Here is a 27,690-nt window from a genome sequence, read left to right as displayed (position 1 = left end):
AAATTCAGTAAGTATGGGCGAGCTCCAGGCTGCGACAGTATCACACAGTGGTCAGAACTTTTTCTCTGGAGTCAAGACAGATTTGGCTTACAGCCCCAAATCTGTTGCTTGCTCTCAGTGTGACCCGGGTTAAGTGACATAACCTCTGTAAGCTTCTGTTTTTCCATCTGTCAGAATGGACTAATAATAGTACTTACTTCATAGTGTCATTGAAAGGAATAAATAAGACAAAGTATACAAAGTGGCACATATTAAGCACTCAATAAATGACAGCTAAAGAAACAAATTTTTAGCCTCAATAAGTGTTGGCTATTACCCATTCAAGTCCACGGTCCCTTATTGAAAAATTCAGGAAGCAGTGTAAACTGGAATTTTCTTCTAAAAACCAGTTTGGGCAGCAAAATATAACACAGAGTGAGGTTATTTGTTTGATGTGGTTTGAATATTCATAAATGTACCCAAATTAACATGAATATTCATACACTTTGCTGTCGAAATATCAATGTTGGGTTACTGGGAGCTGCCCCAGACCTTATTGGGAGTGTTACTCTCAATTCTGAAATGCATCTGGTCAAGAGTTTCCGGACAAGATTATGAGCCTGTGTTCTTGCTAGAGAGAAAAGAGAAAGCCTTTTTTAGAGGAGGCTTCTGTTTTTCTTAGTCCATAGTATGCTATATCACCTTACAAATCCCAGGAAAGCCCTGAGGAATCCTCCCAGGATTTAAAACTCACAGCCCCTTGATTCCTGTATATTCAAGGACTTGTGGGAAGAAAAAACTGAGCTTGGAGTCAGGAGGCCTGATTTTCTTCCTTTTACTAAGCTTCTCTAGGTCTGTTTCATTATCCCTATGGCAACGCCTAGCAACAGTGCCTGGCATTTAGTAGCCCCTTCATAAATGTGTATTGAATAAACTCTAAAATGAGGTCGTTTTTCACTCGCGGGTTCTGATTCCTTCCTCTTGGTCCTGTTGCAGGCAGGGGGCAATGGCAGCCTGCCCTCCGTGGGTGACGGTGCGGGGAACAAAAATAAATTACAGAGGTTTTCAGACAGGAAAGAGTCCTGAGCAAGTCGACTCATCTATCGGAACCTCCCCCAAGTGGGAAGCTCGATCCCCAATCCTATCCCTTGGACATGACTGAAGAGGGTCTCTCTCGTTAAGGGTGGGGATATAATCCTTCCTTCCTCTCCTTGCCACACTTGAAAATAAAATATTGCACGGCTCTGGGCTCTCAGCCGCACCTCGGCTACCCGGCACGCTTCAGAGCCTCCTCCGGCAAAGCGGGGGCCAACGCGGGCCCAGGGCCCTGGCTCCGCCGGCTAGTTCCCGCCCCCTCTCGCCCTGGAGGACCGTGGGTGGACGCTCTTGCAAGAACGCCTCTCGCTGGTCGGGCGGGGGTGGGCGGAGCCAGCGCCGCCCGGGCTGTGGAAGCCGAGGGTGGGGACACTCTGGCCCGGCTCTCGGTGGTGCGGGAGCTGGAGGGAGCAGCGGCCGCTCTGGTCGGCGGACGTGCTGCCGAGCAGTCCCGGAAGCGAAGCAGCGATGGCGGAGAGTCCAACTGAGGAGGCGGCGACGGCGACGGCGGGCGCCGGGGCGGCGGGCCCCGGGGCGAGCGGTGTCACCGGTGTTGTTGGCGTTAGCGGCAGCGGGTTCGGGCCGCCTTTCCTGCCGGATGTGTGGGCGGCGGCGGCGGCGGCGGGCGGGGCCGGGGGGCCGGGGAGCGGCCTGGCTCCGCTGCCCGGGCTCCCGCCCTCGGCCGCTGCCCACGGGGCCGCGCTGCTTAGCCACTGGGACCCCACACTCAGCTCCGACTGGGACGGCGAACGAACCGCGCCGCAGTGTCTACTTCGGATCAAGCGGTGAGCCGGGGTTTTTCCTCCCCCAGCCCCGAGCTCCGGGGCTCGACCTTCCCCGCCCCCCCTTTCCCACTACACCCCCTCCCGCCCGCTGCCTCCGCGCTTCCCTCGCGGAGGCCCAGCTCCAAGGCCCACGTCTTGCCAGCCCGAAGCGTCGCGATCCCAGCCCCCCGTTCCCCCCCCCCCCCCCCCGCCCGCAGCTCCACACGCACCAAAGCCCTCCTCGCGTGCCCAGGTCCGACCCCGCCCCTCGGCTACCTCCCTTGAGCCCTCCGTCTCGGTGCCCGACACCCTCCCCCATACCTCCCGCCCGAAACCCGACCCTTTCGCGCTTCAGCAACACCCCCTCCCGCCTTCCGCGCCGCCTCTCTTCCCCCCTTCCCCCCCCCAGCCTTGCGAGATGCTGCCCGGAGGCCCCCCCCATTCCCCCCCCCCCCCCGCGTCGTCTCCTCCAGGGCCCCGTTTGTAACACACGTAGAGCTTGCTTTTCGTCGCTTCAGAGTCGAGGCCAACCTTTCTTTTTATTCCCCATATCCTCAAGCCTTCTCCCCAAGTCTAGATCGCTTCCCTCACATACCCGCAGTCTCCCCTTGAACCACTTCTTCAGAACCCTAAAGCTCTCCACTCTCACACCTGTTCCAGGAATGCAGGCTTTCTCCCCCCAGTCTCACTCTGGTTTGTATTATCCCACTCAACACTTTTGTATTCTTTTCTCTCGGTCATTTGGTTTAGTTTGCTGAAGTAAATATACCTAATTCAAATATAGGAACAAAGGCCCAAGTCCTTTCTGTGCTTATTTCTTGGGCGACTGATCTTAGATCCTATCATTTAATAGATAATGTTTCTGCAAAAATGCTTAGCGCAGTACCTATTGCATAGGAAAAGAGTAATGCTTTTTAGCTGCTACTAATCCTGAAAACGGTTTCCTGATGACCCGTCTCTGCTTCTCCCTGTGCCCCTCTGCTGCAGCCACCCTCATCTAGGTAATCTCACCCTCCCGCCCACCCAGACTCCAAGTCCCTTCACATGTCTCTACCTACCTTTCAAGATTGTAGTAGCAATTAAACCGCTCGTTGAATTAAACAGCTCATTGTATGTAAATTACGCGGCCCAGTGCCTGACACAGACACCAGCTCCGTTAGGGTCCATCAGGGTCGCCACCTCTGACTTCAGAACCTCAGCGCTCCCCTCTGCTCCTGTCCTCCATCCCCTTCAGTCTGTCAGTCCTGGCTTTTACCTTTGAGTTCTGCCAATCACTTGTTTGCACTTTACATCTCTATGTACCCTACCAGGTCTTTTTCTACGTAGAATGTTCTTTAGACCCTCGTTCACAATGGATGCATTCTAGATTGTGCGATACAACCTACAAATCCTTTCATTTGTAGTAGCCGCTGCATGTCATCTTTCAAATGTGAGACTCTTCAGCAATGTCAGAGGGTACCCTCTCCAATCTGAAGAGATCTCTATCCTGTTGGTGCCATGGGCAGGAAGACCCTGATTGCTCCTTGCTAGCTCACTTGCTTCATAGAATCCCCTTGCCAACAACGGTCCACTGTTTATGGGATTCGCTTTTTTAGTGGAGGCGATTATGTCTTCCCAGTTACTGAACAGTCTTCATTTAGCATTCAGTCGTAGTACCTGGGAATCTCGGAGGTGGGGAGTGAATGAATTGCCCTGTGGGAGGAAGAGAGAGTAAATGGGATGTGGCTTTTCCAGGGTGACATCTGATGCCATTGGGATCTCTGATTTTTTCCCCCTCCCCCTGAGGAAACAATGCCCTTTTGATAATAATTTGCTCTCTGCTTGCCTGACAAGTACTCAGCTGAGATTTCTCAGCCAACAAGATAGTGAAGACATTTGTGGTACCAAGCACCACTTTCTCAAACCCTGGCCTCACTGAGGTGATAACAACTGTCCTGCTCAAGGGATTTCCCTTTTTTCTCCTCTCCCTCACTCCCTTCCCCACCTCCTCTTGGTGTTATACAGGGATATCATGTCCATTTATAAGGAGCCTCCTCCAGGAATGTTCGTTGTACCTGATACTGTTGACATGACTAAGGTATGTAACTTGGAGTGGGGTGGGGGCTATTGGGAGATTGGGCCCAGAAAGTTGGAAGATCCTAAAAGATTATCCAGCTCACATCTCTGATAATATAAATGGATAAATCAAGATCCCAAGAGAATAAGTGGCTTGCCCAAGGTCACACAGTGAGGTGGAGCAGAGCGTTGAACAGGTGTCTTTTATTCTGGTGCCAGTAGATCTGGTTGACTTGGAAAATCCCCATTTATGCGTCTTGTCCCAGCTTAACTAGTACCAGGCCACTCTTTCACTCTTAAAACTGCTCCAGTTAGGCCGATAAATGATAGTCATCCTATTCACTTTACTACCCAATTCTTCCCTCATCCTGTCACTCTGGACTCTTTAAGTATGGTGCTGTAAATCAAATGCAGCGAAGATTGGGGATGGGGCAGACCGGAATGAACAGAGTTTATACTCAAAGGGCCTTGTTCAGGCTCCTGTCTTTACTGGTTGCTTTTGAATATCCTTTCCACCCCCAAAACCATTCCTGTCTTGTCCTCCACACACAAACACAGAGAAGTTGAAATTCCCCTGGCTTAGATACCTAGGCTTCTCTGTCATTGAGTGCTGTACCCATGGAAGTGAATTTTCACTTAAACTGATGTTGGGAAGAAATCAGATTTCATAAATCTAATATTGTTTAAATGAAAACTCTCCATAGTTTAAAGTTTCTTACAGTAAAAGTTCAGACATTGTATTGTTGGTATATCTGTTTTGCTTCAAATAAGTTTCCCTGTAAATTGATTTTTTTTTCTTTTTTATGTGGTTGGAAATGTTTTTCCTGGGACATTTTGTCCTCAATCAAGCATCAGTGTTAATATGCTAGTTCCGAGGGTCCCAGAATTGATGTCCTGTGATGCCATTTGAGCTTGCCGTTCCAGAAGACTGAGGGCTAAAAGATAGTCCGGGGTGCCACCAGGGCAAAGTAGGGACTGAGGCATTGGATTGCAGGTCCTTTTTCGTCTTGCTGTTTAAATTCTGAGCAGACTGGAGTGCCTCGCAGCCTTTGTAGGAGAAGAAATATAACAGTTGAGGTTTTCCTCCTTTCAGGAAGGGAAAGCTTGCTCAGTAATCGTGGCTGGAGGAAAAGAGTTTAGCGTTCTGTTTTCAATGCTGCCGGTTTTTTTTTTTTTTTTTTTTTTTAAGTTAACCAACAGTGTTGGGGAAATTTCTGAGGATGGTTTAAGGGCCTCAAATGGACCCTGAGTTTTCCCGTTTTTCTTTATATCTTTGATACAGCAGTAGGTTTGATCCTCTGCGGAGGCAGCAGACACCCAGGGCCTCCATCAGGCCCCTCAGCTCTGCACTTTTCCTGGCACTGCTGGGGTGGCCTCCAATCCCTTTGCTCTTTTCCGTTCATCTTAGTTCCCCTTTGTGCCACATACACATCATAGGCGTGTGTGACCTAGGCACATCCAAACAGACGTGCTCAGTAAAAATATGTATTCGTTTCTTCAAATTAAACATGCTAGGATAATATTTTACAGGTGCATATTTTAATTTGCGCAGTGGTGTTCCATGTAGATTTGTTATATGTGTGTGTGTATGTGTGTGTGTGTGTATATATATATATATATATAAAACATGGATGAGGGAAATCTAAAGAAAAAACCATGGATGAGGGAAATCTAAAGAAAAAACCATGCTGTCGGGGAGTTTTAAGGGACACTCAAGGGTGATTTTTGATTAGATTCAATTTTCACCTTGGGCTCTAACTTTAGAATGTAACCCCCGAGTAAGATGCCACTCCACCGTAATGGGATTTCTTAAAATTCCAAGCATATGTACCAGTATGAGTGCGTGCAGGCTTTTTATCCTGCATGGTGAAGATCTGGAATATGAATGCCGGCTGAAGGTCCTGCTTCTGGTGTGGGTAACCCGTGGAAGCCAGGAGGGGTTGGGATGGGACATCACCTCACAATTTTGAGATGGGGTTTTATTTTGCAGATTCATGCATTGATCACAGGCCCATTTGACACTCCTTATGAAGGGGGTTTCTTCCTGTTCGTGTTTCGGTGTCCGCCCGACTATCCCATCCACCCACCTCGGGTCAAACTGATGACAACGGGCAATAACACAGTGAGGTTTAACCCCAACTTCTACCGCAATGGGAAAGTCTGCTTGAGTATTCTAGGGTAAGAGGAGACTCTTCTAAGGGGCCACGTTGGTTGTTAGCAAATAACTCTGCTCCAGGCCAGCCTTTGTCAACCAGCGTTCATCATCAGAAGCACAGAAAACGGTTGGGGTGACTGTTTCCTCAGTTCTCCCCAGGGTGGTACGCGACTGGTACCATTCTAGGTGCAGAAGAGAGAGGTTCATTTATGACCTACAATGGATGCCTTAGTGAAGTGATTCTCCCTGAGCAGCAACAGCAGCCGGGAGCTTGTAGCCCTGCAGATTCTGGGGTTCCACCCTAGACTTCCTGTATCAGAAACTCTAGGGGTAGGCCCCAGCAATCTGTGTCTTACAAACCCTCCAGGTGCTGCTGGCGCACACTCCAGCTTGAGAACCCCTTCCTCAGGGCATCAGGGCTTAATTCTCTCCCGAACAGGTTGAGAAAGGCTGCAGATCTGTGCCATTTAAGATTGTGGGTGTCTTGTTTCTGTGTCTCTCAATGAGTAGCTTTGGAGGCGGTGGTGGTGATGAAGATGATTATGATATTTTAACAACTGAATGAAAAATGTCTAAGGTTGGAAATCACATCAGATAAGAAACATGGGTTTCAAGTACATTTTGTGTCTGGGTGCTACCGAAGATCGTGCTTCATGTGGTTCTCATTCGTTCCCTTTTAATTTCCTTTGGGGGTTAAAAATTCAGAATGGAAATGTCTTCTTACGTTTTCTGGATCTGTCTTGTTCGTGTGGTCTGAATTGCCCCGGAGCAGAGAACAAGTGCAGGTTGAAGTTGGGAAAGTCGCCCAAACTGGTGGTGCTGTTTTCTTTCTTGTCCAGCATGTTTCCGAGTATGTGGGGGGGGGGGGGGGGGGAAGGCAGCAGACCCAACTGGAGGCATGATTTATTTTATTTATTTATTTTCTTAATCTCTCTGATCCAGGGATATGTTCTGCGATGGTGGCAGTGAGGAAGTCCTTCGAAGGAGGTTGTTCTTAAAGAGGTCCTTTATGTTGTTAGGGTCTTGGTCTCTGCTGGTAGGACAGCAGTATATGTAGCCCACAGCGGTGAGGATACTCACTTGTTTCTGTAGTAGGACACCCCTGCGCGATGGTGTTTTTGTTCTAGGTTCCCATTAGGCCAGGATAAAACTATTTCGAACAAACATCAGCTCACAGTAGAACCAGGGGAAGTAAGATGGTGGGGTAAAAGTGGCAGAAGCGTGTTGGGTGGAAAAGGAGAAGCTACCCTCAAGTTGAATTTTGACCATGAGGAATCACAGGGTAGAAGATTCCCGTGTGTTCTTAGTTGACTGTTTGCTCTGTCAGCCTCAGTCCTTTCCTCCCTACCTAGAAAAAAAGATTGGGGCTGCCTTACTGACAAAAGAAATGTAGTAAAAATGTACCTTGTCTTGCTGGCTTGCCTCCCCGAATAGGTGAAGTCTTAGCGCAGAGTCTGGCGTTCCTGGAGGAGCAGAGCTGAGGGGAGCAGGCGGAGAGGCTCGGAAGAGCAAGCCTTGATGATGATGATGATGATGATGATGATGATGATGAGCTTGCTTAACTGAACTCTCCTCGAGTGTAGCAGGGAAAGGGAATTGGCCAGTGAACTTGAGCAAGTCAGTCTTGGCCTAGGTTGTGTTCAGCTTCCAGATCAGGTGCCATCTCTTCAATTAATTGAGCTAAAATGTCTTTAATGTCCAAGCTGCACTCCTCCTCCCAGGACTCGGTCGGCTATATGGAAGAGAGGAGCAATTCTGGTGTTTCTCTTTTATTCAGGATGGTTTCTATATATTATTTCCATATACTCCCTTCCTGTCCTTTGGCAGAGTTCTGTAGTCTTCAGAGAATCTGACACTCTTTGGGGGCGGGCTACAGAGCAGGATCCCTGAACGTCAGCCCCGCCACATGGCCTCTAACCAGATGGCTTCAGGCTCCCTTGCACCTCTGTGCTCAGCTTCTGTCCCCCCACTAACTCCTTCACCACCCGTAAATAAGCAAGCTCCGGGATCCGCTGAGGTTAACACTTAGACTGCCTTTGGTGTGGTTTTCTTACCTTATTTCTTCCATTTTGATGAATGGAACCTTCCCTAGCTACTGTTTCTTTCCTAGGCCAATGAAAATCCCTTCAAAGTTATCTTGCTTGCTTTACCCTCCTTTCTTTTGTCCCACTTGATAAGAGGATTAGGCAGTTGACTGATTTCTGGTGAATGAGGGTGAGACAGGCTGGGAAATTCCAGAGCATTAATAGTGAAAGAGAAAGTTGACTCACTGACGGGGGTGCTGCTAGGCCCCAGGGTGCTGGTGCACTGTGGCGGCCTTCACCATCGCTCGGGGCCTCACCCTCTGCCCTTCCTCTGCTGTGTTTTGCAGTACGTGGACTGGCCCCGCCTGGAGCCCAGCCCAGAGCATCTCTTCCGTGCTCATCTCCATCCAGTCCCTAATGACTGAGAACCCCTATCACAATGAGCCTGGCTTTGAGCAGGTAAGGCCAGGGGGCCAGCTGGGGGTGGAATACTGAGTTTGAAAAGCTCTGATAGGTCTGCTTAAGGGTCCTGTTTGTTTGGTTGGTTGTTTAATGTCACCATAGGAGAAAAAAGGAGCTGGTATGTGTGTTCCTTAAAAATGACTTTTTCCTCGTAAGTTACAATAACACTGTCAGGTTATTTCCATTTGACTTGGGTTAATCTACAAGGTGGGAATCAGTGGAGTCATCTGGAAATTAATTCAAAGCCTGATTTTGGGGGCTGTCGCAACCAGTGGGTTCTTCTGTCTGTGTCCATTCTCCCAGTAATCCCCTAAGGTACTTCCTAAAGTGACTGCTGCCCAGCCGGGGGTTCTTCCAGAGTTACAAAGTACTGTTAACTTGAACAGCCAGAGGAGCTGGTCATTAGCTAGTAGGGCAAGAATATTTTAGTCAACGCTGCCAAAGAGAAGGGAGAGGAAAGTTGCATTTTCCAGGGGTTATGCTGTATGCCAGCCACTGCCAAATTTTCATATATATAATATCTCATTTAACCTTTACGCTAACTTGGGTAGGGGCGCCTGGCTGGCTCAGTCTGAAGAGCAGGCAGCTCTTGATCTTGGGGTCGTGAGTTCGAGCCCCATGTTGGGTGCGGAGATTACCATCTTGGGGTAAATATTATCCCCATTTTCAGATGAGGTAATGGTGACATGGAGAGGTTAATTAACTTTCACAAAGATACATAGATAATGGTGGAATCCAATATTTGCCCTGGAGCGGAGAGTTTTTCCATTGTTCCAAAATGCCTTCCAGGATTACTCAGAAGTACAGGGAAAGAGTTCCACTGATAATCCCCAAAGGTAACAATTCTGTCTAGGTGATTAAAACAGTTTAACTCATTTTGAAACTTTCTGAGATAATGCTAACGTTGATGGTTCATTTATAGACAGGAACAATGGGAAATACCCTTTGAGAGTGAACAGAAGTTATTCCCAAAACCACCTTTCCAAACAAACAGTATATTTGATTTTAGGATTAGGTAGAAATGGAAAAGGGCCTCATTGGCTAACCAAGGAGCTGATTTTAAGGTCTTTCCTTTGTTTGGCAATTCAAGAGATGTGATTTTTATTCTTAATACTCCCAAACATTATTGGTTCAAAGTCCCTGGTATGTCGGTGGCTTTTTCACAGCTCCCCAGGCAGAAGGAAGTGCCCAGCTGTTCGTTTCTTAAGCAGTTAGGTCCAGACAACTCACTTCTTCCTTAAATAACTAAAATGGCTTAATGACAGAAAGAGTACACTTGTCGGGCACCACACAACTTTGAAGATCGTGGGATCTGATTGGATCCACCACCCTCATCTCTCTGCCCCACTGTTTTCATATGCTGCTTGCTATTTATCAAAGTAGTGATTGACAGTCCGGCTTCACAAAGATAATGTGTCATCGAACGGACTATAATGCAGTTTAACGTCAGAACTGACCCACTGAGCTCAAGCTTGTTAGTTTGCGTGATGTTTGACAGGTGGTGAATACTGTGGTTTTCTTCAAAAAGTTTAACGTATCCCACAGCACCCCTGTGATCTCACGGTGGTGCATTTTGGAGACCATGGTAGTAGACTGAGGGTATGTATGTCTTTTCTGTTCATGATGTGTTTTAATCAGAGGCCAAGGTTCTGGTTGCCGGGTTGGTGGTAGGAGGAGCATTGAAGAGAAAAGGAGGGCTTAAAGGATGGAAGTCTGTACTCCCTTCCGTCTGTACCCCACTTTCATAATGGCTTTCTCAATCAGCATGGGAGTTTTCTTTTGGAAACTTCAAGTTCTACTTCTGATAGATTCATAGTAATTTCTTTCAGTGATGGTGGAACCCTGCAGACATAAAAAGGAGTTAGCTGGGAAGCATCCAGATATTTACAGGGTTTTTAAGTGAGACTCCTAATGTGATGTGTACCGTTTTGTCCCACCACCATTCTTAACATTTGGCTCTTTGCCATCCAATCTTTACCTCAGAGGCCTCTCAGTTCAGCCTTAGGAAAAAAATTTCTAGTTTGCTGCTTACAATATGGGTGACCTGACTTGTAACAGAGGATGGGTATTGGCTTGCGTGGGAGGAGGTTAATGATCTCAAAAAGAAAAACTCAGTTGCACTTCATGGATCTGCGGTAGTTGGATAGGTATCTTCCCGGTTTGTTTACTTGGGTCATGTGCCCCATATTAATCCTGAAGTCTCCTCCTGTTGACTTTTCTCTTTGCCTAAATTTTGTACTTGGACACTCTGGTGTCTGTTATATTACAGGAGAGACATCCAGGAGACAGCAAAAATTACAATGAATGTATCCGGCATGAGACCATCAGAGTGGCGGTCTGTGACATGATGGAAGGAAAGTGTCCCTGCCCTGAGCCCTTACGGTATGTGTGTGCCAAGAGCACCCACTTGGCACTTGGTGTTGCTGTTGGAGACTTAGCTGGTTCATACCTTTGAGAACCTTTGGGGCAAAATCCACTGTTGGGCGCCAGGGGAGATACAGAAAAATGAAAGCTGTGGTTCGTGCTTTCCAAGAGTGGTGGCTGAGGGTCTCTCGAGGAAGTTCAGAGAGCTGCTGTTCTAGGAGAGTGCCAAGCCTAGTGGGAAAGACATAGTCCATACCCTTAGGGAGCCCTAGTTTGGTAAGAGCCTGGACCTATTGAAGATCCTTATTTGTTCTATAGCCAAATGAGGTGTAGAGCCCTTCATAATGAATCCACTTCTCAGTGTTCGAGTTTATTTGTAAGTGTTCAAACTAGATAAACAAAGTCAAAGTTATTGAACCAAACTTCTGGAAGAATTTTGAGTAAGGTCTGGGATTAGGGATGGCTTATGGAAAACAAATGAGATTGAGTCATGAGTTGAAGTTGGGATTCGAATGATCTGTATTAACAGTCACCCTCCTTTAATAATCCCTAAGGTGTAAGAGAAATCAGCCTTGGGCTGTCAGCTGTTCTTTTTTACATTTTCCATTGAAAGATCTTTGTGAGGGGGGCACATGGGTGACCCAGTCAGTAGAGCGTCCGACTCTTGGTTTCAGCTCAGGTCGTGAGGTCGAGCCCCGAGTTGGGCTCCGCACTCAGCATAGAGTCTGCTTGAGATTTGCTCTCCCTTTGCCCCTCGTGCTCTCTCACTCTGTCTGAAATCATTAAAAAAAAAAAAGTCTTTGTGAGATACCAAATCTGGGCTTGGGAACTCTAATTGGGCAGAAAGGTTAGATGGTGAAGGGTTGATCCCTTCCCCACCACATTCCTAACTTAAGCTTCGCTGCTTGTTTTCCAGAGGGGTGATGGAGAAGTCCTTCCTGGAGTATTACGACTTCTATGAGGTGGCTTGCAAAGATCGCCTGCACCTTCAAGGCCAGACTATGCAGGTAATGCAGCCCCTGCCACTGACTCAGAGGCCTCACAGCAGATCACGTAAAATCCCCCCAAGGGAGAGCATCTGCATCTCTCAGAGAATTCAGAGCCAAAAGGAACTTGGTTCATTTAAGTCACTGCAGCCCAGAGAGGAGACCGACTTGCCTAACTCATGTGGAGTTGCTTCTCAATCTTGCCATAAACTTAGATGCTCATGAGTAGAGTCTGAACCGTCCTGCTTTCTAACCTGGAATGCCTTCCCTTCTTAGTAGTCTTTTCCAACCAAGAACATTCAGCCCTCTCAGAATCTTAGTGATGATAAGGGTGAGTCCTCTATTGAGTTCGGTCCCTAGCTCCGAGGGGTAAGTGCTCAGAGAACGAGGCTAGGGAAACACTGGGTGTGTGGTGGTATATGTTGAAAGATTCCTGTCACAAAGACAGTAAGCAGTTGTTTACTCTCTGCCTCCACTGGAGAAATGTGCTTCCACTTTCAGTAGGAATGCAGGATTTAGGCTTGTTTTATTTCTTTTTTATTTTTAAAGATTTTATTTATTTGAGAGAGAATGAGAAAGAGAGAAAGCCCATGGAGGGGGAGGGTCAGAGGGAGAAGCAGACTCCCTGCCGAGCAGGGAGCCCGATGTGGGACTCGATCCCAGGACTCCAGGATCATGACCTGAGCCGAAGGCAGTCGCCCAACCAGCTGAGCTACCCAGGCGCCCTAGGCTTGTTTTAAAGAGGAGATTCTTGGGGTACCTGGCTGGCTCAGTCAGTAGAGCGTGTGACTCTTGATCTCAGGGTCGTGAGTTCAAGCCCCACCTTGGGCATGGAGCCTACTTAAAAAAAAAAAAAAAAAGATTTTTACTAAACCAAATTGTAAATGGGCTTAAATATAAAAGACCTGGTTGGTAAGAGGGTGAGACTCCCCCTGTCCTGAAGGACCAGTTGTTGTGTCTTTTGGATCATTTACTGGTGGTCTTGCTTAGAATCGTGCTGACTTGGATGAACGCCTGAGGAAGGTTCTCTCCAGCTCTTCCTGAGCCGCTTCCCCCACCCAGGCCCCAGTAGCAGCAGTAGGCATAAATGTCTTCTTTCCTCAGCCGCTGCTTAGAAATGGTAGTTTCCCTGTCCTCCCTTCAAGGACTTCCCACCCATCTGCCACAGTAAAACTCAAAGGGCAGGGGCGCCTGGCTGGCTCCGTTGGAAGAGCATGTGACTATTGATCCCAGGGTTGGAAGTTTGAGCCCCATATTGGGTCTGGAGATTGCTTTAAAAAAAATAAAAACAAAACCTCAAAGGGCAAGGCCGGCTCAGCATTAACTTGTTCCTGACCCCTTTTGCAGAGTCCGTGATGCCTGCCATGGTTCATTCCCCAGGAATTCTCATTGCTGGTATTCAAAAGCGTTTCCAATATTCACTCTGTGGAGGAAAAATGACTCGTGATGAGAGAAGGAAAGGGAAGAGCAGCGTCTGGGGAGGAGGGAAGTGGGTGGAAATGGAGCCAAGGATGAGAAAAGGAAGATTTGAAAAATTGACAGCTCCAGAGTAAGTGTGGAGTTCAGCCGGTGGGGAACATAACCCTCGGAAGCGAAAAGCGTGGGCTGTAGTCACAGTGACTGACTTGTGTTCACTGGTCCCTGATCGTGAGGCTGATGTGTGGGCAGAAGCGTGGCAGGAGTTTATGTGGGAGGGTGCCTGGGTGGCTCAGTCGTTAAGCATCTGCCTTCGGCCCAGGTCATGGTCCCAGGGTCCTGGGATCGAGCCCCGCATCGGGCTCCCTGCTCAGCGGGGAGCCTGCTTCTCCCTCTCCCACTGCCCCTGCTCGTGTTCCCTCTCTCTGTTGAAAAATAAATAAAATCTTAAAAAAAAAAAAAAAGAGTTTATGTGGGAGAAGCAGAATATGAGAGGGCAAAGTCGTGTACCTTTTTGTGACTCAAGAGGTCTTCACTTGTCCAAACCCTGGCCGTGTGCCCCTTTGCTGCCATGTCCTCTGTATAGCATTGTACGTTCCTTGTGTTTATGCCCTCCACTCCAGCCCTGGTTATTCTTGAGATTTTGAGGACAGTTAGCACAAAACGTTTGGAGACGTTTGCTGTAGGGTGACAAGGACTGGGACCAAGGCTGGTGGCCCCGGAGTGACAGCTACAAACCGGACAGGAAGGTGGTGGCAGGTCTCTTGGGAAGAGCGTACGGGTGCTTATTGGGAAGTCAGAACTCCTGAGTTCCTACACGCCTGTCAGGTGGGAAAAGCAAATTTTCCTTTTTGAATATAGGGGAAGAAGGGTGATACTTCCCTTACGTGGTTTTTATGAAGTTAATTGAAGATACAGGCACAGTTCTGGTCTTGGATTTCTGCTTCTTGCCTGCCTCGCCTTTACCGTGACCCTCACCTGCATAGTGGCCTTGCTCGCAGGGAACAAAAACACATTTTAATGTTGGCCCAAGCCAGACCCGCCTGGGTGGTTGACGCGCCACACTACTCCTGAGCGGAGGGTGTGCTGTCTGCCGCAGGAATCTGTCAGCGCTCTCCTCTCTACTCCCGCGGCTCGGAAGTGGAGCGTGCGTCCAACATGGGCCCGAAGCTGCTCTCTCTAGGGTGAGCCACCCAGACTCGAATCTTCCATCCCGCTTGTCTCCTTTCCCCCACAGGACCCTTTTGGAGAGAAGCGTGGCCACTTTGACTACCAGTCCCTCTTGATGCGCCTGGGACTGATTCGTCAGAAAGTGCTGGAGAGGCTCCATAATGAGAACGCCGAAATGGACTCTGATAGCAGTTCGTCTGGGACAGAGACAGACCTGCACGGGAGCCTGAGGGTTTAGACCCTGCTCCCTTCTCCCCTCCCCCCACTCAAGAGTCCCAGCAAAGTCCCTTCCCCCCCACCCCAGGGACGGAGAGGCACTGTGTATCTCCCTCCAAACGTGACGTCATCCTGCAAGATGGCAAGAACCAAGCAAGCTCGGATCCCAGGGTGTGGGAGTGGGGAGGCTGTTCCTGATCCGACCTCCCTGGCTCTCGAGCATCTGGGGCTGTGTTCATCCCATAGCAGGGGCCAAGGTACCTATGCAGGAGCACCTAGGGCAAGGGGCCTCTGGCAAAAACCAACCAACCGACACACCTCTCCACAGGGTCAGCCCCTTAGGGGTAGGTGGGAGACAAACTGTAATTCCAAGAGGGAGTGTGCCCAAATGACTGATGGGGATATCTGGAAGGGAGCTTTGGGTGGGGGGCTGTCTGTGACACTTAAGCAGTCTGGGTGGTTGTCTGTCTGTCTTCAGTCTTGAAGCAGGGCTTCCCAATGCCCTTTTCCTCCCTGCCTCTTCTCCCATTACTTCCCATGGGCCAGCATAATTTTGTTTTTCCTAATTTATAGTCACTGTTCTAGACAGACCAAAGAGAAGGAACAGTGGTGGAGTCTGGGCTGCTGATCAGTAAGCTTTACCTAGCACCTGAGCACCTTTCTCCTCTGCCCCCTCATTCCCTCGCCCATTTCTAGATTTAAGACAGAAGGTAAACGTGACTGGGACTGAACCAAGGTCCTGGTAAAGCCGCACAGGCACCATGAGAAGCCGATTTTGTTCCCACAATCACTGATTTGAAAAGTTCCCACCGCAGCCAGCTACTGTGTGTGGGGGATAAGAGCCACTACATAGAATAGTCTCTTACAGATGTTCCTGAATGCTAGCCACGATGAGGCTATTTCTCCTGGGGGCGGGGTGCAGTGGGAGACTGATGCTAGTGCTGTTGTGTTTTGTTTGGCTGTCCTTGTGTATTTTCACCCCGGCCTCTAGTCACTCCCACCCCTCCCCCTCACTTCAGTGCCCAGGAACTTGTGGGGAGCAAGGGTTGGCCAGTGGCAGAGGGGCCGGGGCTGGGACTCTGGGCTCCTCCGCTTCTCTTGCCTCTCCCCCTCCCCGCCCTCCCAGCTGCTCTGTCACCGGCTCGGATGGGCGCTTGCCTGGCTGTGTTGCTTCTCTCTCTGTATCTAGCTGCAGTGATCCTTTAGCTGGTTGGCTCAGAAAAAATGTGCTTTAGGCAAAGCCCTGTGGTCCTGGGCACTGAGGGAATCCAGCCTTCCCCTTTCTGGTGTGTTCTCCCCATACTTTCCAGATTCTTATTGTTGTGGCTCCCAGTGGGGTGTTGGCGATCCATGTGCCGCAGGGCCTCAGTCAGTATCGGGCCAGTGTCCGGGAGAGGAGGACTTGGGCCTGCCCTGCCCGCTGCTATGGAGGCCTCTGCCTGTGGGTCGTGGGGCTTCCCGGGGGGAGTTCGGAAGGGGTTGGGCACAAAGGAGAATGTCCGACTTGGGAGGGCAGGAAGCAAACAAACTGGACAGGAAGTAGGCTTGGGGAACGGAAGTTTATCTCAGATACCTAAGGCTGGGCCTCCTAACAAGGAGACTCAAAAAGGGACCCTGCTTCCAATTTCCCTCTTCCATTCCCAGAGCAAGCACAGGGCTTAGGAGAATGCCCTTGGTCTGTTGGTCCAGTGGTTGTCTGTCATCCATTTAAGTGTTCCCACTTTCAAGTGACAATCCTCTCCTTGGCCCTGCCATGGGCAGAGCATGTCTGGCATACCTGCCTGACTTTTATGCCCTAATCTTGAGTTGAGGAAATATATGCACAGGAGTCAAAAGAGATGTCTTTATATCTGACTGTACATAAATGAAGTTTTTTTTTTTTTCTTTTTGGTGCAATAAAGTTTGTTTTGGCAGAAGGAGGAAGCGCCTGTGGGTGTGGGAGGGTTTGTGTCAAGGGAGACTGGGATTCTCAACAACCACACCTCTCACCTAGGTCTGAAACTGTCAGGGAGAAAGTGTTCGATGCATTGTCTGGAGGCTGGAAACTCCGGTTACAGGACACGGGTGGAAGCAGGGCTGCTGGGGCCGAGTGTCCCGCCAACCAGAAGTAGAAGGGCCTTTTTTGAGACCACCTCTGGCAGTCAAGGAGAGGAATGCCATCTTGGTCTTAGTTGCTTCCAAAGAGCGCCTTCTTCACAAACTGGGAAGGGAGCATGTCCTCCAAGGACAGGCAGATCTAGACTGTATCTCTGGGTAAGGAAAGGGCGTCTTTAAGTCCTGGATAATCCAAACCCTACTGGGTTTTCAGATTTCTGCTTCTAAACCAGCTCTTAGGAATTCAGCACTCAGACCACGAAGACAGCTTCATACAGCCACCTTCCTTCCCTACTTGCTAAAGAAGGGCTCTGGCTTTCAGGCGCCGAGGCTTTTCTTTTCCTCTTGGCTGACCCCGCGGCTAGGAAGACAGTCCGAGATACCCGGCCAGCCTGTGCTGGGCCAGCCGGGATGTAGGAAAGTGAAGGCCCACGCGGCAGTGGACTTAGGCTCTGGCTCTTCGCTTTGCTTCCGAAGCTGGTGGCCCCCGGTGAACTACTTCAGTTCCTCACCCAAGACAGTAAGAACCTACTCCCTGAACCGGTGAAAGTGGCCGTGAGGATTAAGGGTCGAGAAGATGGTCCAGGGTAGGTGTTCAGTAAATGATGCCCTTCCCGCCGCTAAGGCCAGGGGGACCTAGCGATCAGCACAGGAGGGGAGCTGGTGCGGAACTCGACGACTGTGTCTACTGCTGGGCCACTCCCCCAGGTTCCATAGATTCTTTCCTCTAACCACCACCTAATTTTGACCTCTATTTCCTTCACACTCGGCCAAGTCTGTCAGAACCTGGAAGTTCTAGAGGAAGCTGGAGGAGACTGAACGAGTGGCTATTACTGGTCCATCAGGGTCTGCTCGTTTGAGATAAACATTTTTATAAGGACAAGGTTTGAATTAGCGGGCTATAATGTACATCCCAGGGCTACAGAGAAACTAGACTGTCTAGCCAGGAGACAGACCACCTTCGTTGTAGACCCAGCTCTACCATGAACTTGTAGATGACCTGTGCAGGTCATTTCGTCATTTCGTACACGCTCACTGTTCTCTGTTACTCAGGTTATCCTTACTGGATAAAATGAGGTTTTCTCCAATAAAGATGCAATGTGAAGGCACTTTAAAATAAAATCATGGGTGAAGAGTCTTGAGGAGAGAAAAAACTTGGAACTTTTTCTTTCTTTTCAAAAAAGAAAAAAGTGATTCAGGTTTTATTCACCAGCAGCTCCACCCTGTCCCTGCCTGCCGTGGGGGCCCCTTCTGCACTCGTGGAGTCAGGGGAGAGCTTCTCTGGCCTCCTCGGCTGTAATCTCCTGGGAGTAGAGGTCAGTGAAGAGAGCCGGCAGCCAGTAGTGGGCCTCCCCTGGGGCCTGCAGGTCCAGCCAGGCCAGCCCTTCCTTCAGCAGGTGTTCCTGGAGGGAAAAGGAGGCAGTCATTTATGAAGACGGAGTTCCTGTGGGGCGGACAAACCATTTTGGCTTCAGTGGGGTTTTCAGACTAAATCTACACGAGTGCCTTCACGTAGTTACACAACCCAACTGGAATTCCGGGTTCTCCTTGGCCCTGAGCTTGGCCTGAGGTGTAAAAAATGCCACCGAATCACTTAACCTATGCCGCTAGGAAAGAGGGTAAAGACAAGGCATGGGGGGCGTCGCAGGAGGGACGTGGGGCTGCAGAGATGTCCACCCCATGGCCCGAAGCAAGGCCCCGGTCCCATTTCCCTGAAGCAAAACGGAGACCACTGTTGTCATTAGGTTTCCCGTTAACTTGTGGGTGAACCTTTATGGAGAAATTACCGGAAGGACTCTATTAGTCTAGAAGGGACTCGCAATTCCTGCAGCTGGAAACATGCTCACGATGGGCTGCTTGTGCCCAGTAGCATTAAAGAGACGTTTACGTGACCCTGCTATACACCTAAGTGTATAGTTTAATTGCCCGGATAAGGAAGAAGGTATTGAAAGCCAGGGTTACATTCTCCTGCTACTCCTTCTTCACATCAACCTTTCCTTCGTACCATGACATCTGTATATATAAAACGCTATCTCATATACAGTATAATAGCTTATAATTATGGATATGTAATTAAGCAGGTAACAGTTCCCTTCACTCTGGGTTAACAGTGTTACTTCCGATACAAACTGTAGGAACTGTCTGACCAGGCTCCACAGGTCGGGGGAGAGAAGGGGTTTTGGTGACTTGCCTACAGCAGAGTTAGAAGCCTGCCTCTGAGTTGGGACCTCAGTGGCACCTTCAGGGGAATGCGGGGCTTGCTTCTCTGTGGTGACAGCAGCCTTCAAGGCAAGTGGCCAGCAGAGCAAGGCTGAAGTTTCTGCCGGAGTGCTATCTACCCACCCACCTCCAACCATCTTGGGGCCATCTCTTCTGGGCCATTCCAAAATTCACATACCAGCACTTGCCGCGCTCGCTCGGTCTCCCATTTAAGGCTGGCTTTGATATCACTGACGGTCACGTAGCCATTTTTCTGAAGGAAGGAGGAAGCGGGGGGGGTCAGTTAACAGTGGACTTTCCCTGAGAACCCAGCACCTGCCCGGCAACAACGGACTGACCCCAGACAGGAGGAAGAACTTTTCTATGCTTTTACGCTTCAAGCGTAAAAGCATAGAAAAAGAATGTTTAGAAGTCCCAGCAAAGACAGAGAAGCGACTTTAGGGTGACAGAAGTGGGGGGGGAGGGCGGGTTCAGTCTTAAAAAGTGGGGTCCCTGGTACTAAAATATTAAGTTAGACCTTCTCAGAGAACTTCAGAATATGACAAGATTCAGAATAATTAACTGACAGGAAGAAATGGTGGCAGTTCCCTGCCTCACCTTACTCAGCCCCCAATGAGAAAAGCCCCTCCTTATTTAGTTTTGTTCTACGTTATCGAATTAAGAAAACTGAACATGTCTTCCCTACACCCAGGATATGGACTTGGGGGAAGAGGGGATATGCTTAAGGCATGCTGAGTAATGGGAATGGCAAACAGGAGGGAACCTTTGTATTGAAGAGCCCATACAGAAAGTAGTATTCCGAAGACCTCAAAGAATCTGTCTACCCAAGAAAATGCGGTTCGCTGTGTGCATGTCCGTCTGCCCCTCTAGACTGTAAGCTCCCCGAGAGCAGGGGCTGTACAGTGCCCGTCATTCCACCCCCACAGCCCGGGCGCTGCTTCGTGCTGTAGCTGCTCAATAAACGGCTTCTAAACAAGCACAGGTCTGAGTCGTGCATCCGCTGGACAGTCTCAGCGAAAGACTGGAGTCACTCCGACTGTCCCCCCTGCCCCCAGCAGGCAGACCAGTACCTCGGCCAGCTGCAGCACCACCGTGTGATCCATGTTGAGCTCAGCCGGAACAGACTGAATGAGGTAGGTGCCGCCCACAGGGATGATGCCGAAGCCCGTGCCCAGCGCCTTCAGTTTCTTGATGGCCCTGATCAGGTCGTCTCTGCGGTGAGGGAGAGCTGCTTACAGACCTCTGGCACACCAGACCCAGCCACGACGCAGTATCTCAGCTCTGCCCCGGGCCAGGACACCCTGACAGAGGACTCAAAAGGCTGCACACCAGTCGGTGACATCAGTAAAAAGGTAGGGCCAAGGGGCACCAGATGGTGCTGGGACGCTCACGGCAGAGGGTACAGGTACGGGGCTCTCCGCTCAGCAAACCTTTCTGACCCCGGACAGAGGTCAAAAGTCTGCTCACGGGAGCCTGTCAGGGAATGTGAATGAATGAGCTTAAATGCAAGAGACAGGGAGCAGTGTGAACTATGGCAAAACAGAAAATGCTTATCCATGTTACAGAGGGCAACCCAGCTGATTATTGCCATTTGGAAATTCAGGCCCAGTCCTGCCGGATTATCTGGTTTCCGGTTAACAACTATCTCGAATTAGGGAAAAAGAAAACCCACAAGACAGTGTGTAGACCCTATACCCAGCCCACATACTGACAGCCTTTGTTTTTAACCTTTTCTCAAATTGAAGTCACACAAAGAGGCTGGTGAACCAGATCAATTTGTACCCCATCTTCTGGCCCCCTACCCTGTTCCCCAGCCTTTCTCAGTGCCTGCGCTAATCTCCTTGACCTCAAATAATCTGAAGATTAAGCCCCAAGTATGTTTAAAAAAAAAAAATAGTAACAATACATGCGTACACATGAAAAAAAAAATGCTTAGAAGAAAATACGCCAAAATGTCAACAGTTGTAATCTCTCAGCTGAGAAATTAACGGGTGGCTTCTGGTTCTTTATATCTCTGTATTTTCAGTTTTCTAAAAAACATGTTTTCTGATCATAAAGAGAAACGAAAATGATCCCGAAAGTAGCCTAGACATGCGAGCAGTAAAGAGAAAAGATTTCCATCTGATGTTTAAAGACCTTTCTGTACTCCTTCCAAGGGGTTGGAAGGCAAGACCTACTGGCTGACGTCCTGCGCGAACTTGCCCCTTCCTCTTAACACCTGTTGATGCAGTTCCTCCAGAGTTATCAGACCTGGGGGGGCGGGGAGGAAAGCAGACGGAGGATTACCTTCATGGCTAAGCCAAACCAACCCAAAACAAAAATATAAAAAACGGGCAGCATCATCTCTGAAAAACTATAAAGGTGCTCTTAACATCAAGGCCATATCTATCTACGACCAGTGATTTATAACTGGTTTTAAGTTTTCTTTCTAACTTCAACACAGACCATTCGAAGTGCTTTATTAAGATGACACCACTGGATGACCATTTTTAGGTCACGTTTTGGGGAGCCTAGAAACGTGGCACCACCCCACCTTGGAGCGCCAGGATACATAGTTACTAATGATAAAATCATAACCTGGACGTGTTGTATATCAGGGGAAAAGGCCTATTTCCTACCTCCCTATTATTTTCTGTAATAACCAGGGGCTAAGACCTTCCTGGGCGAAGATCTCTAGGGAACAGAGACAATCATTCAGGTAATTCCATTTTTCAACCACATGAAGCCACTAAGATGTTTCTGAAGACCTAACAGGTTCTCAAGATCTTATTGGCCCGCAGACTGCAGGACGGAAAAGATCACCTTTCAAGGTTTTCTCCCTCTGAGAAGTCCAAAGCCCAGTGTGCAGGACTTAGCCAGCCTCACCTCCATTCCGGTGCTTCAGGGCCAGGCACACTTCGATAATCTGGACACCCAGCTCATAATAGAAATCCCCCACACCTAGCATCTCAGACCAAAAGCCTTTTCCAGCTGAAAGACAGAAAAACAAAAGCAGGTTATAGGTTATTTTCTATCCTTTCTTTTCTTTCAAAGCTAAATAAAACATCTATCCTGTGGGAAGCCTTCCCTGCCTAGCCTAAGTCCTGGGGCTCCATTTACTACTCAGGATCCTCAAGACAGTTGAAGTCTTGGAAATTCCTCCTAAAAACCAGGCTCGGACAGGTGGGCAATCTAAAAGGCATTTCTATTTGGCGAATTCTGGCTCAGGACACTATAAAAATGAGCCTTCCTTTCCCAAATTATACAGTGAAATATAATGGGACACAGGATCTAGACAAGGCTGAGAGAAACAATATGCAGACCGGGCATTCAAAAATCAACTGAAGACAACAGCTGCCTGGGTAAAAAAAATGCAGGTTACAGAGTAGTAATTATAGCATAATCCGATATGTTAAAAAAAAAAAAAGTTTATAAATAGGATGAAGGTGTCCAGAAAGCTATCTTAGACTGTTAATATTTATGTCTGCCACTATGGGACAGGGTCAGGAGATTTGTACTTTCTCTTTTTCCTCCTTTATTGACTGACTCCATGATTACATGCTACTTTCATTAAAACTAAATTATCTTTTTAATAAAGGGAGAAATATCCGTTCAGAAACTCCACTGGAGGTCCCTCACGGGAAGGCCCGTACCCACCCTGGCTACTAGCCCAAGGCCTGTGTCTCCAGCTTCCCCATCCCCGGGCGCACTCAGCCATCCTGCTGGGCACTCCCTGGCAACAACAGCCACTGGCTCTCCCTGCAGGCCCTTCTAGAAGGGCCTTCTGGAAGGGGCCCTAGCCACAGTGATGACGGCCAGATGAGCTTCCGCCCCTCTGGAGCCCTACGAGAACACCACAGCCCTGCGGACAGCTCCTTACAGGCCAGAGGGTCCACCCCAATGGTGGCACACATGTCCTGGAACTGCACCCGGAACTCGGGATTCTTCCGGATCTCCTGCTTGTGCTTGCTGGCAAATTCCTCCAGGTTGCTCTTGAACATGTCCAACTGCTTCGACATCTGTAAGGTGGACCAGGGGGAGATTAGGGGCAGCCCGGCCAAGTGATAATCCGATGCCAAAAATTAAGTTCCTGGCCCAGTGGCAGGGCAAGGGCTGAAATAACCTATCTCCTCCAGGCCTACCATGATGCTCTTTCTTGTTCCCTTTAGTTTAGGTTTTTTTTGGGTTTTTTTTTTTGTTTTTTAAGATTTATTTATCTATTAGAGAGAAAGAGAGAACGCACATGCACGAGTGGGGGGAGGGGCAGAGGGAGAGATCTTCAAGAAGACCCTCCGCTGAGCACCAAACCCGACTGGGGGCGTGATGAGATCACAACCTGAGCCAAAACCAAGAGTCGGACACCCAAACAACTGAACCACCCGGGCACCCTATTGTTCCCTCTCTTTTTATCCCTAACTGTTCTTCATGGTTCTGTTGTCAGCTGGGTTGGGATGCCATAATGTTTCCTCAATTCTAAAACACACATTTTGGGGGGCGCCTGGGTGGCTCAGTTGGTTAAGTGACTGCCTTCGGCTCAGGTCATGATCCTGGAGTCCCGGGATCGAGTCCCGCGTCGGGCTCCCTGCTCAGCGGGGGGTCTGCTTCTCCCTCTGACCCTCTTCCCTCTTGTGCTCTCTCTCTCTCAAATAAATAAATAAAATCTTAAAAAAAAAAAAAACCACACACATTTTTGGGGGCACTTGGCTTGTTCAGTCGGTGGTAGAGCATGCAACTCTTGATCTCAGGGTTTTGAGTTTGAGCCCCATGTTGGGTATAGAGATTACTTAAAAATAAAATCTCTGGGGGCGCGTGGGTGGCTCAGTCGTTAAGCATCTGCCTTCGGCTCAGGTCACGGTCCCAGGGTCCTGGGATTGAGCCCTACGTCGGGCTCCCTGCTCGGCGGGAAGCCTGCTTCTCCCTCTCCCACTCCCCCTGCTTGTGTTCCCTCTCTCACTGTGTCTCTCTCTGTCAAAAAATAAATAGAATCTTTAAAATAAACAAACAAATAAATAAATAAATAAAAATCTTTGGGGGCACTTGAGTGGCTCAGTAGGTTAAGCGTCCTCTTGGTTTCAGCTCAGGTCATGCTCTCGGGCTTGTGAGATTGAGCCCCACCTCAGGCTCTGCACTCACCTTGGAGTCCACTTAAGACTCTCTCTCCCTCTCTCTCTACCCTTTCCCACCTGCACCCTCTCTCTCTCTAAAATAAATAAATCTTTAAAACATAAATAAAATCTTTTAAAGATAATAAAAAATAAAGCACACATTTTTTTTTCCCTCACATGTTCCTGTTCTAAAGTCAGGATGCATCTAACAATCAGCATGCATATCTAATGTGATACTTTTTTTTTCCCCCAGAGAAACTGTTACTAGATTGAAGGTGCACCCCAGAATCCATTTGGTCTTAAAAAAAATGAGAAAATGCAGCATTCAGAAAAAAAGAAATCTTCAGCCACTGACAGAAAGGTTACATAGGAGAAAAAGGAAGCCTGGTATGAATTAGGTGCGCAGTGACTGTTGAATCTTTCAGTCATGGACCTTCTTGGGAATTAACTCCAAATAAAGAATCCCAAAGGTAGGGGTGGATCTACCAGATTATATTCCAAAGCTAAATACAAATAGTTTGGGGATTTTCTGACTTACTTGTAGTATTCCTTCTCCTTCCCTAATTAACAAAGCCTATGTTCCACCCACCAAGAGTAACCACTCCTGGCCCAACATCTCCTCTTCTGCTACATATTATAAACTTAAACATTATAATCACCATTTCCAGATGATTCCTGTATGTCACCTCCCCTACGAGTGGGAGATTTTTTTTAAATAAATAAATATATATTTTTTTAAGATTTTATTTCTTTGACAGAGAGAGACACAGCGAGAGAGGGAACACAAGCAGGGGGAGTGGGAGAGGGAGAAGCAGGCTTCCCGAGGAGCAGGGAGCCCGATGTGGGGCTCGATCCCAGGACCCCGGGACCATGACCTGACCCGAAGGCAGATGCTTAACGACTGAGCCACCCAGGCGCCCCAATATTTATTTATTTTAGAGAGGAGTGGGGAGAGAGAGAGAGAGCACAAGCAGGAAGGGCACAGAGAGAATCTCAAGCACACTCCCCGCTGATCGAGAAGCCCAACACCGGGCTCAATCCCACCACCATGAGATCACGACCTGAGCCGAAACCAAGACTCAGACACCCCTGAGTGGGAGCTTTTGAAGAGCACTGCCTGTGTCTACTATCTTTCCTCAGTACAAGGCTCCATTTCCTTGCTTGTTTCCTCCTCTTCTTTACCAGTCCCAGTAACTGCGTAAACTCAGGGCACGTACAGAAAAGGAAACCGCAGGCCCGGCATCCCATCACTGACACACACTTCTGGTACACACCTGGATGTACCGGTGGTGGTGATGGGCCACACAGGTTAAGCAGTATTTTCATCTTATTCTTAGGCACTTCAAGTGAAAGCCCCCAAAGACGTAAATCAAACCGCTCTACCACCTACTACCCACGTAATCTTGGATAAACCACCTGAATGTCCTCACTTCTAAACTGGGAAGAATAGAGTTCCCTCCTGGTAGGATCGTCAAGATGAACAAGATAGTGCATGTAAAGAAAATGGACACGTGCCTAGTACGATATAAGCATGGAATGACTCAAAAGATGTTAGCTATCACTGTTATTAGCAAGTCCCCATAAAAGATCTGGGCAGCCCAGAAATCGAGATGTGCCAAATACCCTATTTTTAGTTCAATCCAAACAATCTACTTTACATCAAAGGTGTCCTGTCCAGCCTCGTCGTGTCTCCCTTCCTGCCTGGAGCCCTCCAACCGACTCACCTGGGCCAGCTGGTCCTCAGCCAAGACAGTGCCTCGCTCCTTATACTTGGCCTGTCAGACAAAGAGACCAGCGTGAGTTGAGGGTGGGCGCTGGGGGCTCCCACTTGTACTGCCTCGGACGAAGTATGAAAAGAGGAGGATCTCTCTTAAATGGTTTTTCTTAGGGAGAGGGATGAGGAAGTAAAACAGACGGCTCGTCTGCAGTCATATTTGGGGACGCGGGGGAAAGGGCGGGTGGATCTGGGGATGCTGACATCCCAATCCACCGGAAGCTGAAGAAACTCCGTTCCCCGGGACCCGAGGAGCCCGTGTCAGATTCTGATGGGGCGCGATTTGCGGGTACAGAGCTCTGCTCCGAGACTTTCGGTCTCTCTCGGGTCGGGGATGACTGTGGGTCGGCCTTCTTCCCCTCACCTCGGCAAGCTTCTTCTTGGCGATGGCGCCGGCTCCCACCCCGCGGCGATGCATCCCCGCCCTGGGCCCAGGGGCCGCCCCGCTGCCGGGACCCCGGGTCTCCGCGTCCCGGGATCCGCCGCCGGGTCCCAACGCGGAAGCGCCAGTCGCGCGTCATCTCCGCGCGCCGGAAGCTACGCGCCGACTTCCTGCCGCGGGGCAGAGCAGCCCCGCCTTCCTCTGGTGGCCGGGTGTGGAGAAGCTCGGCGAAGCCCTGCGGCCGGGAGGACGGGCGAGCGCGGACGCGGAGCCGCGGCCTCGTTGTCGGCGGCGCGCTCCCCACCCACGTGGGCGCCTCGGACCCTCGCGTGTTAGCGCGGCTGCCGCCCGCCGGCACCCAAACTCCGGCTCCCAGCCAGTGCTCACGGCCGCGTGCTCTGGGCCAGGCGCTGAGTCGGCCGCAAAGCTTCCAAATTGAGCATGAAACACAACCCATCAGCTCTAATGGAGCCTACCTGTTGGAGTCACACGCTGAGATTCTGACTAGGCCAGACCTTACTTTAAGAACCTGGACTTTGGAATTAGATAGCCTGGCTCCATAGCTCACTTCCACTGCATCTGGTCCAGTAACTTCAGGCAAAATCCTGAATCTCTTGTGTTCTAGTGTCCACAGTTGGTATAGAGTAATACCTACTCATGAAGTTGTTGTGGGGATGAAGTGAGAAAATCTATAACGTAGCATCTAGTGCAGTGCCTGACATAGAAGTAAACGTCAGCTATGATTGTTACTCATCAGATTTGGAGTGGGATCAGCCATCTGTGTGTTTAGAAAGCTCCATAGGTGCTTTCTATAGCATTGAGCCTAACAAAGGAGCTGATGAAGGATTCTTAAGTCAGGAAGTTGTTACTTGTTAGATCAAATTCTTGTTTTAGAAAAGTTAGTGACAAATGGGGAGCCTGGATGGCACATTCCGTTAAGCGTCTGCTCTCAGCTCAGATCATGATCTCAGCGTCCTGGGATGGAGCCAGGATTAGGGCTCCCTGCTCAGCAGGGCGGGTGCTTCTCCCTCTCCCTCTCCCTCTCCCTCCGCTGCTCCCCCTACTTGTGCTCTCTCGCTCTCTCTCTCCCCCTCTCTCTTTGTCAAATAAATAAAATCTTAAAAAAAAAAAAGTGACAACCTAGACTTAAGTCAGTCATAGCAAAGCAACCTAGAAATGATGCAAGCTAGAACTAAGATAGTGGCCATGAGGTAGAGAGAAATTAACAGTTGCAGAAGATACTTGGAGTGCAGAATGGTAAAACTGGTAAGATGGAGACAGAGTGGGTAGGAAAAAGTGCTTGGTTTTCTGTCTTGGGAAACAGGGCTGTGCCATTTGGAGAAGGGGGTGGGGGAACAGGGACTGAGACCACAAGATGAAGCTGGGGAAATAATTAACAGTGATTTTGAACATGTTGAAATTGAGGTCTCTGTGACATCACAAGAGAGAT

The 27,690-nt window shown here is 49.2% G+C and overlaps 2 protein-coding genes across 2 annotated transcripts; one reads left to right on the top strand and one right to left on the bottom strand.

The window, feature by feature from the left end:
- Positions 1–1,417: 1,417 nt before the first annotated feature.
- Positions 1,418–17,902, top strand: UBE2Z (ubiquitin conjugating enzyme E2 Z). The gene is made up of 7 exons (XM_025859147.2): positions 1,418–1,859; positions 3,843–3,915; positions 5,884–6,071; positions 8,420–8,531; positions 10,804–10,916; positions 11,815–11,905; positions 14,538–17,902. Exons 1-7 carry the CDS (start codon positions 1,543–1,545, stop codon positions 14,706–14,708), a joined length of 1,065 nt encoding a protein of 354 aa, XP_025714932.1. The 5' UTR covers positions 1,418–1,542; the 3' UTR covers positions 14,709–17,902.
- On the bottom strand, positions 16,516–26,372 carry SNF8 (SNF8 subunit of ESCRT-II). Its single transcript, XM_025859146.2, has 8 exons — positions 26,223–26,372; positions 25,809–25,859; positions 22,860–22,998; positions 21,866–21,970; positions 21,178–21,250; positions 20,071–20,212; positions 19,179–19,253; positions 16,516–18,183 (listed from the first exon to the last, which is right to left on the bottom strand). Exons 1-8 carry the CDS (start codon positions 26,274–26,276, stop codon positions 18,046–18,048), a joined length of 777 nt encoding a protein of 258 aa, XP_025714931.1. The 5' UTR covers positions 26,277–26,372; the 3' UTR covers positions 16,516–18,045.
- Between the last annotated feature and the right edge of the window lie 1,318 nt (positions 26,373–27,690).

This window comes from Callorhinus ursinus, unplaced genomic scaffold (assembly GCF_003265705.2).
Source record: "Callorhinus ursinus isolate GAN/ISIS: 27379988/994484 unplaced genomic scaffold, GSC_fseal_2.0 scaffold52, whole genome shotgun sequence".
Taxonomy (NCBI): domain Eukaryota; kingdom Metazoa; phylum Chordata; class Mammalia; order Carnivora; family Otariidae; genus Callorhinus; species Callorhinus ursinus.
This window is presented reverse-complemented; position numbering and strand designations above follow the sequence as displayed.

Excerpts from the sequence above, each read along its gene's own strand:
- SNF8 (XM_025859146.2), bottom strand. The coding sequence starts at position 26,276 with ATGCATCGCCGCGGGGTGGGAGCCGGCGCCATCGCCAAGAAGAAGCTT. Across the intron at positions 20,213-21,177 it reads TTCGCGCAGGACGTCAGCCA|AGACGACCTGATCAGGGCCA; the intron begins GTAGGTCTTGCC and ends CCCTCACCGCAG. Across the intron at positions 18,184-19,178 it reads AGCGAGCGCGGCAAGTGCTG|GAACACCTGCTGAAGGAAGG; the intron begins GTATGTGAATTT and ends TTTTCCCTCCAG.
- UBE2Z (XM_025859147.2), top strand. The coding sequence starts at position 1,543 with ATGGCGGAGAGTCCAACTGAGGAGGCGGCGACGGCGACGGCGGGCGCC. Across the intron at positions 1,860-3,842 it reads TGTCTACTTCGGATCAAGCG|GGATATCATGTCCATTTATA; the intron begins GTGAGCCGGGGT and ends GGTGTTATACAG. Across the intron at positions 8,532-10,803 it reads ATGAGCCTGGCTTTGAGCAG|GAGAGACATCCAGGAGACAG; the intron begins GTAAGGCCAGGG and ends GTTATATTACAG.